The sequence below is a fragment of the Alligator sinensis genome, unplaced genomic scaffold, assembly GCF_000455745.1.
Source record: "Alligator sinensis unplaced genomic scaffold, ASM45574v1 scaffold344_1, whole genome shotgun sequence".
Lineage (NCBI taxonomy): Eukaryota > Metazoa > Chordata > Crocodylia > Alligatoridae > Alligator > Alligator sinensis.
The window spans coordinates 968879-979142 of record NW_005842427.1 but is presented as its reverse complement, the minus strand read 5'-3'; the positions used below and the strand labels follow the sequence as shown (position 1 = coordinate 979142).

General features: G+C 40.6%; 1 protein-coding gene across 1 annotated transcript in view; it reads right to left on the bottom strand.

Annotated features, from left to right (window-relative positions):
* The window catches only part of SLC22A15 (solute carrier family 22 member 15), a 36755-nt gene that overhangs the window by 9638 nt on the left and 16853 nt on the right, over positions 1–10264 (bottom strand). Inside the window, exons 4-8 of the mRNA XM_025211733.1 lie at positions 9572–9736; positions 7578–7707; positions 5825–6040; positions 2009–2149; positions 834–919 (exon numbers count right to left, since the gene is read on the bottom strand). Coding sequence (XP_025067518.1) covers positions 834–919; positions 2009–2149; positions 5825–6040; positions 7578–7707; positions 9572–9736 — 738 coding nt within the window. The remainder of the gene's footprint in view (positions 1–833; positions 920–2008; positions 2150–5824; positions 6041–7577; positions 7708–9571; positions 9737–10264) is intronic.

Below are 10264 nucleotides of genomic sequence, written 5' to 3'. Positions count from 1 at the left end.
TTCATCTGATAACTGAAGGCATTTATATATTCTGACAGGTACTTTCTATGTATATGTAAGTATGTTTACGAAATAATTTGTATGCCTTGCTTTCCAAAGGAAGAAATCTTTTCCCCTTAATATTTTCTGTTTTTACTTCTGTGTAGAACACCTGAAAAGCAAGACCATGCTGGATCCTTATATGGCTTTCTGAACATATAAATAAGTTTAATTCTACATTCCTACCATGCTTTTTACTTCAGAGGATTCCCAAAGTGCTTTGTGAACTATACGTGGTTTATATACCCTCTCTTGAACATACTGCATAGCTGTGTGGAAGGGGAAAAGGAAGACTTGACCAAAGAGACAAGGGCAATGGGATTTTTTGATTTTAAAGTTCTCCTTCAGAGATGCACACACAATTTGAAAGATACTCTAATTACATACTTCTGAAAGATGAATTGATGAATCAATTTTGCTGGAACATTTGACAAATACAGGAGTGGGTCTTCAATGCCTAAAAAAGTATGCGGTACTGTTTGGCATTAAGTAGAAAGTGTAAGGCAAAAATGGGAGGTGGGGGCTGGTGTTGTGATTAAAAGCAAAGACTGGGACTACAGAAATGTCTTCTATTCCACTCTTTCACTGACTCATTCAAGGCCTTAGGAAAGCTCTCTGGGAAAGCTTCTAGGCTTCAGTTCCCGCAGCTGCATAATGGAGGTTGGCCAGATGGGTGCTATAAATCTGCATTCACATATATTTGCGAAATCATTGGATCCTGAGACAGAGGATATTATGGAGGTCCAGAGTACAGTTACCAAATTATCCAAGAAAACACACAAGAAGTTATTTACCTTTCTTTTCCGGGAGAAACATGACAATAAGACAGGCCAGCCCTCCCAGGAACAGGAATGCTGCCAATGTTCGCTTCCGACCAAACCTGATGGGTCAGAAAGGAGAACGCTTAGTATGACCTCAAAGCAAAGAGCATTCTAAATTCACCCAAACTCACGCTGGACTCCCAGTTAAAATTGCTGAATGCCATCTCCTGCAAAGTTTTTGTTTTCACCCTCCATTTTTTTTTAAAATATAAGTTTCTATTCCTCTCATGATATAGACAGTGCATGAGATTGCACATTTAGTACTTGACAAAGATCTCCATAAATGTGGCTGAAAATTCGTAGATTTTTAGTTTGCTTTCAAATGTTTGTGAATGCAGGACTAGGCAGAGGGGAAGAAAAGAGGAAGCTACTCAGAGGAAATGTGGGGAGAAAGTGATCTATTCAGAAGATTCTGAAATGACTTCAACTGGAAGGAGAAAAAGAATAGAATACTGCAGCATGGACCAGGATATGTGACCCAATGTTCAGCCACCCTAAAGCTTAAGCAGCACAATATGCCAATGTGGAAGATGCCCCTAAGGAACAACACCTTAGTTCCAACAGAATACACAGGGAACTGGCTTAGAAAAAACAAGGGGATTCTTTGTCACAAAATCAGAGGTGTGAAGGAGTGCCATCTTGTGTTAGTATAGAGTTAGAGCAATTGGACTATCAGGAGCTTCAGTTTCATCACTGTGCTAGATCTGAATGATTATTTACTAGTTCTCTTTTCCATTAAGATCCATTTATGTTTATATGAATGGAAAAGAGAAATAGTAAAAAAATTACACATATACTATTTTTATATAAAAATGCTCTGCCCCAGGAAGACGTAACGAACTGGGATGCTTAGCAGTTCCTGCAAAGGATTACTAAACCCTGGGTGCATGCTCCTGACTGTGCAGTTGGTACTGCGCAGTCATTTAGTACTTGCTGGTACTGCGCAGTCCCAGTGGTGCACAGGTCGTTTTTGACCCTACCGCACAGTCATGGCGGCATCACAGTAAGTGCCCACCAATGTCGTCATAATTCACTGCTACCATGACATACTGGCTTGTGTTGACATGCCCACTGAGGACTGAATTAGTCTCTGAGGAAATATATCTTTGGGAAAAAATAAGCTGGATTTCATGCTATTCAATACTCACCACTTTTGGTTAATCAAGTAGATGCAGATTGGGTAGGCAGGTATCTCTATTAGCCCAGATAAGGCCAAGTTGGTATAAATACTTCCACCCAAGTCACCTGCATTGAGGGTAAGACCATAGTAAACCAAGCTGCACACAAACCTGTAGGTGGGTAAGGAAAAAAGAAAAGAAATCAAGTGTAAGACTATAAGATTTCCCCTGCCAGATCACTCAGTCATATCAGTCTACTTCCATTTAACACATCTAGCATAGTCACTTCTTGCTGTTTAGAGGAGGCATAGGCTCTTAAAACAGACTACTGATGTTTTATACGAAGCAAAATTATTCTTTTTTTCCCCACAAACCCAATCTCTGACATACTATTTTCTTAATATGAAGATCAAATTACATTTAAGACTTATTAAGCTATTTAATACCTTACTAACACAACCACAGTATGAGCGTGAAACACAGTATTTGACTTGATGAAACTAACAAGACATATGACTTCAAAGTTCCAAGTTCTGCATATCCCTTTCACTCCCAAGTTTCTACAAGCCCTTGATCCAAACATTTAATTGTTTGTCCTCTTGTCATTTTTAAACTCCTCCCACTTTATTAATTCCTCCATTGTCCATTGTCTCTCGCTCCCTGTAACCATCCATTGGCATTTTTCATTGGACTGCTGCAGTGGTAAGCAGCTGGTTTCTTTCCAGACACACACAAATGACAATCTCATTGATCCTTTCCTCAGTAAATGAACTTTATGTCCTCATGCCTTTGCATTTGGACATTTGAAGTCTGCTGCTCTGCTTGCAAATTTTAGAATAGCAATGCAAACAGTTGTTCCACTAAGCTCCAAGTTTTCCACAAATATAAAAATGCTTTTTTTTCCTTAATGGACAAATATAACCAAAATAAACATCCTAATGTGAACCTCAGTATTCGAGCTCTAGCTGAACCATGTCCCACTTCTAGGTGGCAGCAAAACACATGGTGACCTAGGTGCACGAAGTCAAACACACATCTTTGGAAAGCTGTTTCTGCTACTGACTAAAGACAGCAGGTGCAGGGGGAAAGTGTCATACAGCAGTAATCCTGAATAAGCAGCCACTGCAGGGGGAAAGTGTCATACAGCAGTAATCAAGAATAAGCAGCCCCCTGCCAGTGCCAGCATCCCTTACCAACACAGTGAGGAAGGTCTAGTGCCACCAGTTTATGCAGACCACATAAGCAGGGACTGGATAAAACTCCTAAAGAGTTTTGCTAATTAACCTCAAATATAATCAGTAGGTTTCCTGCAATTCTGACTCTGGGATCCTGACTAAGCTTTGCTACAGCACTTCCCACTCATGACCTACAGCTCTTCCCACTATTCAGCAGTTAGCTTCCTAGCCCATCACTTCAGTCCACAGTTGATTCCTTCCTATTGCTCTTCAACTTCCAACCCCAAGTTCTAGATGCCCATCCTTGCCTTCTAAGCTCAGCACAGTATTGTAACCATTTACACCTCTGCTTCCTCCTATCATGTCCCACCTTTATTTTCTCAAATGTTATACCTACAATTCAGTCTTCTTGTTGCTTTTGTTTCTTTCTCCTGCCTATCTCTGGGCCTTCTTCCACGCTGTTCCTTATTTCTGGGATAAGCTCCCTGTTCTACCGCCTTCATATTATTTCACACCTGCTAAAAAGTGTTCAAGATTTGGTAGCTTAATATAGTAAAAGTGGATCTTTTAAATACCACACAAAGGACAGAATCCTATTTCATATTACACTTAACTGTGTGTAAGTGCCAAACAACTAACAAACTTAGTTTGTGCGTGATATGGATCCACAAGCATCCACATGGCTACTGAGCATGTAGAGTAGGCTGCACTCCAGATAGGCAGGCATGCGACTCCATGTGTGTGTACCTGAGGCATATGTCTGTGTTCACTTTTGGCCACCTCACTTCAAATAAGATTAGAAAGAGCCACATGGAGAGTGACAAAAATTATTAGAAACTTGGGAAACATGACTTAGAGGAAAGGATGAAACACCTAGGGTTATTTATTCTGGAGAAGAGAACACTAAAGGGGGATTTGATAGCAGTCTTCAAATACCTGGAAGGTGGTTATACAGAGGATGGAGACAGACTGTTCTCTGTGGCTGCAGGGGACAGAACAAGCAACAGTCTTAAATTGCAGCAAGGGAAATTTAGGTTGGAGGTTAGGAAGAAATTTCTCACTATGAGAGTGGTCAATCACTGGAACACAATCACTGGAACAGGCTACCCAGGGAAGTTCAGGAATCTCCATCCTTGGACGTTTTTAAGAACAAGTTAGACAAACACTTGACTAGGATGGCTTGGTTACAGACAATCTTGCCTTAAGCAGATGGCTAGGCTAGACCTGAGGTCTCTTCCAGCCTTACTATTGTATGATTCTAGGACGTCCCAAAAATGTAGCAAGGCAAAAACCAAGGAGGGGAGGGAGGACCCTTCCATGTTTCTGCCCCAACAGCCTAGTGGTTACATATAACATATACTTTACGCTATATAATTGCTTGCTTACATGCATATAGATAGCATATTCTCCCAACCAGCAAGAAGTACCACCAAACTTAAAAGCAAAAGTCAGTGAAAAACATGAAGCTTAGTGGATTTATGGACAATGGTGTCTGCCTTGCTGCTCCAATAGCATTTCTTCTGGAATATAACTACAAGTACATATATAAAACAAGATTAAAAATAATTACTTGAATCGAGGCTTCTGACTTGCTGCCCCAATTCAGTTTAAAAAGATGCTTTAAAATTGGGGCTGTGCAACTTCAGAAGGGCTGGCAGCTGCACACCATGTGTGCTGGAGGCTATATGCTGTGCAGGCCTCCTTACTGTGCCAGAGGCACTTCCTTACACCATGGAGCCCAAAGACTGTGGTGGCAGCAGTAGCAGTTGTCTTGCTGGAGCAGAAGGGGGAGTGCTGCCCAGGTGGGGGCCTGCAGGCTGCACATTAACCCCCTGTATGTCATGCAGACCACAGCTTGACCAGCCCTGCTTTAAACCATTGATTTTAAGAGCAATTCACCCTATTTTTAACCAAGACAAACACCTGTCTTGGCACTATCACAAAATACCTGTTAATTTAAAAATGAAGACAAAGCACTGGCTAGTACAGGGAACAAGAATTCATTCCCAACTGTGCCAATAAGACACTTAATTCCTCAGGGTCTCAGTTTCTCTATTTGAAAGATATGATCTTACCCAACTTTAACTTAGACTCTGTAGAGACAAACCCATGCTTCATTTTAAGTATGTGGGTAAATCTCTGCAGGATCAGGAGCTTTGTAAAGGGCTTTAAGCATCCTGAAGGAAAAAAAAAAAAAGCTCAATATCGTAATTTTTTTAAAGCAGCTCCCTCAGCAGATCTATCTATATCTAGAATATTATAGCACTAAAATAGAACTGGCTCAGTGTCCACATGGACCCAATAATTTGGACACCAAGAGCCCAATAAAGAAAAAAAATACCTATACAATCTTGATCCAAAGAGCAAGGGCAGCATGGCTAATCTCAGCAGCCTTGGAAGAAAAGGTAGTGCTCAATTATTTTCAGATTCTTAGATAAAAAGCCCCACAGATATGCAAAGATAAAGTACCTCAGGCCTAGATTATTAAAATGACTTCAGGTTAAGAATAAGCAAAAGGTAAGAACCAAAGAACTTCTTTCATGCAAAATGCCCCTCGTAATAAATAATGAGCCAAAGCATGGTATGCATGATGATTTGGCTATTCAAAGACTTTAAGCAGCAGCAGCAGTTGCACTTGCAAGAGCTGGGCTTTAAAAGGGACTGCATGTACCAGATGAACATCATGATTAAAGTGCGTCCCAAGAGGATCCTGTATCGGAATAGGTCCAAAAAACTTCCAGCCTCTCTGTGGCTCCTATCAGCTGGGAGCTTTAATGAAAAAGTACACTTCTGCTTGCAGTTCCTCTTTGCAATGAGGTAAAGGGCATCTTCTGCTTCATTCAGTCGACCTTGTGAATACAACCAGCGGGGGGACTCGGGAATGAATCTGAAACATAGAGAGAGTTCATTGGTAATCTTAGGGACCTGCTATTCTTGAAGACTGGACCTGCCTATCTGGAATAAAAAATGAAAGACGTTTCAATACAACACAACATTTTTTTTTCCCCAAATAGCATTACCTGAATTTTCAAGATCAAACATGCCATGGTGAGAAATGAGAGTTTTACAGTTTCATGGGTTTCTAATTTGCAAAACTTTGCACTGTATATTAAAATAGCACTTGAAGTTAACACAATATTTAATGTTAGGGAAACTTCAGAATTCAGGATGTGACACAGCATTACTGAAAATCTACAGTACACAGACAGCTGCTGCTTCTAACAACTTTCATTTACCAACCTCAAGTTATCTTCTGACCTGCTCCCATCACTGTTCCAAATTCTGATGTGCAGGCTGTAAGCAGCAGCTGCATAAAGGCTCTGTTCTCAGTCCCGAGACAGCATCTGGTTGGTAGATCTGCAACCCCAACCCTGCTTACAAAAGCCTCTTAAAACTGTTTCCACTTGCTCATGACTTTCTGAACATTTTTCACATTTTAGCAGAAGGTTTTCAGGTTTGGTCTCTGCTCAGAGGCTTTATTTATTTATTTTTTATGATTTTGAGCAAAAGTGATTCAGCCGCCTTTGCATAAAAAAGTCTTTGGAAGAGCACATCTTTATTTTCTCTGCACATAATAAAAGATTCTTTCACCTTTTATGCACAGTAGAAATATGAAATAACTGAAGGAGTTGGAATTTGGTATGGAAATTGCATTCACTGTAGAGCAGAGTTTTGACGTTGAGAGCAATTTTTTTTTTTATACGTTCTGAAGACAAAGTGCTGAAAGTGCTGGACTATTCTTTTCAAATAACTGCTTAGGTTTTTCTTTTCTTTTAACTTTAGAAACATCAGAAATGTCAAGTCGGCTTTTTTTCTGAGGGAAGAGCTCCTAGGATCTCTCGCTGAGACCTACTTTATGAATTCTCACACCTCAACTGCATGAGAGTGTGCAGTGAGTCTTTAATCACCGTTTCTTTGGATTCAAAATGAGTAATGTTAGTGAGTTAAGATAAATAGAGGTTGGGGAAAAAAACCCCAAAAAGTGTAAACAGTGATTAAAACTTCCTTCCCCCTCAAAACTGCTGAATTTTCACCTGTAAGTACATTTGAAACTAGGTGAAATATAACTCGTGATTATGTAACCACAGATTCATCTCTAATAGTAGATATACATATGTAGCATTTGGTAGTATACATGTACACCAGAAGGAAGTCAAAGACAATCAGAAGTACACAGCAAACTGTTCTTAAATAGCGTGCTAAGATTTTTACTATCCTGCATAGTGAAAGCGTTAAGATTATATGTAGCTAAGTTTGCAGCACTGCTGTTTAAGGGAAACATGATGCTGACTGGAGTTTGGGAAAAGTTACCATTACCTTCACATACAACTCTACTTTATCCTTAAAGAAATCTTTACCCTATTTTTCCCTCAATTCTCATTCTTTTGATGAAAGTCAGTGAAACAGCTTTAAAAATAACTTACAGAGATAGAAGAAAGACTACTGTTCCCTCCAAGTTAACCACAATGGCTAGAGTCCTCCAGGAGCGGATGAAGTACCCTAATAAAGCATATTGGGCGATTCCCACTGCAAAGAACAGGCCACCAATTGATCCTAACATATTGGAAACATAGGGGAAACAAAGAAAGATATGTTACCAGCCATTCTATAATGTTGCTCTTCTTCACTATGGGCAATCAGTCAGATTAAGACTTTGTTAGGAAAGCGACACATTAGGAAATATGGACAGAAAGGGTTACTTGACCCAAGGTCAGGGATAAAACATTTTAAAACTGTGCAACAAGCTGTATTTAAATTGATACAAAAAGAGGAAAAAGACAAAAGGAAAAAAAGCAATATAAATAATTACTTAGCCTTTCTAAGAGCATTTTTATCTAGCAATTTCAAAACACTAGAAACCATTAGGCCTTATAACCTCAGCTGGTACTTCACAACTTTCCACACATGAAAATAAATGCTAAGTGTCACTGGAAAGCTAACATTTTCAACTACGTAAAACCTGTTTGCAATCCTCATGGCACGTGATATATTATGCTTTAAAAATGTCAGTACACTCTCAGTCTAACACTGCTTTGGTCATAGTCAAGGACTAAGTGTCGAGTTCTGGCCTTGGAGCACTGTAATTTGCATGTGCTGTACTGTATGATAGCTTAAGTACTAACAACATTTATACTGAAAGGGTATCTAAATGGTCCCATTATAAATTATTAGACTTATTAGCATTATGGCAAAACTAGTTTAACTGCTTTTGACACGAGGCTAGCGGATGAAAAAAGCAATTCTTTCCCCATTATGTAAACACTCTTACAATTGCTTTCTGAGAACAGACAGGTATAGAAAAACTGCAATTTGGCAGACAGTGGCCCTTGAGAAGTGTATTCCAGGATGCAAAATTTCAAGTGAAGGCACTCAGTGTCATGCACACACACTGGTATAGGTTAGCTGTGTAGTGTGGAAAGAAAAGTTATTTCAGATAACATGCATTGGTGGTTGTTCAGTTTGAGTGAGGCAGGGATATAAAGGGCCCCAAGTCACTGGTTATGGTCTTCTAAAAAAAATAAGGTGACCACATGTCCTGGTTTAGCTGGAACAGTCCTGAATTTCAGAGGCCAGTCCTGGCCAGCTGTTGAGAATTATAATGGGCATCCTGGAAATGCAAGGGTATGGGGAACAGTCTGGCCAGGAGCTGGAGTGGCATGAAGCACCTTGCAGGTGGGCAGGCAGGCAGGCAGGCACCACTGCAAGCCCCACATACTGCTGGCGCAGGGGTGGAGGGAACTGGGGGTGGGGTGGGGGGACGGGACGACAGCATCCTGGATGAATGTCCTGGATGTCCCAGATTTCCTTATGGTCAGCATATCCAAAAAGGTACATGGAAAAGGTACATGAAAGACTGTGCATGTGTAGAGAAGTGCTCCTTGCAAGTTTTACAGTACTGTAATTAAGAGCACTTTTATAGCACTATAAAGTTACGGCCCTCTTAAACATGACAGAAGTGCAGCGTTTGGTGGGGGTGGGTGGGAGAGGCCTCTGAGCCTCCCTGCACTTTCCAGGCAGAAGGCACTCTGCAGCCTCCTGAGGTTTGTCCACTGCTCAGAAATTTGACCAGCATACATAAGTTAAAGTGCTGTAGGTTGCTAAAGTGCTGTAAAATACAGCACTTCATCGATTCACAGATTGTAAATTTAATACTTCATTGAAAATGGGTACAAGTGTTTTAAATGAACCCTTGTTAAAAGTGCTGTAAAGCTGTGCACTTCAGTTAAGTCATGGCAATACTGTGCTTTAGATGGTGAAAAAAGCAACTTCTGTACACATCCACATGGTCATGCATGTGTACAAGACAGCCAAGTTAAATCTGCAAATGCAATGTTCACTTTGGCATTTCCAGGTACGAATGTATACATGTAATCTATCACCAGGGTTTTTTAAAAAGATGCTGCAGCCAAAGCCATACCTGCTAAGGCCCAGTAGGCTGTGCCCACACATTCATTCAGCAGAACAAAGGCCACAAGTGACATCCCCCCATTCATCACTCCCACCAGGAAGCGAGAGACTGCAAAGAATTCATATGAGGGAGAGAATCCATTTGCAATGGCAAAGACAATGTCGAGGGCAAAACCTGGAAGACAAAAGCACAAAAATGCATTTCAGAAAATAATACCTGAATGAGAGTAACACAATTTTTATCACAAGCATTACTTGACACTGAGTGAAACCTTGTCCTAAGCAATCACATTCTTGACCCACAAAAAGCCAGTTGAGGTGACAGGGGAGAAAAGTAGTAAGTACTTTAGGTCAAGCTCATGAAGGGGAATGCTGAAAAAGGAGGTCTTCTATACAGGATTCATTGTACTAACACCCTTGTATTAGAAAAACCGCTGTGGGCAGTTTTTCTCTTCATAAAACTCACCATCACATGACACTGTGCTATCTGTTAGGCCCGTTCAAAGCAGCAAGTAGCTGCTTTGGATTCAGATTCCACAGGACAGTGATTCGAATCACTGTCCTGATTCAACTTGGCCGATTTGGATCCAGAGATTCCGCGTTGATTTGAAGATTCTGCCGTAGACTAAATAGGCAGCAGTCCTCCACCACGCTGGACACAGCTGCCTCCAGCTGGTAAATCTGTTGTGGTGAATGGAGGGGG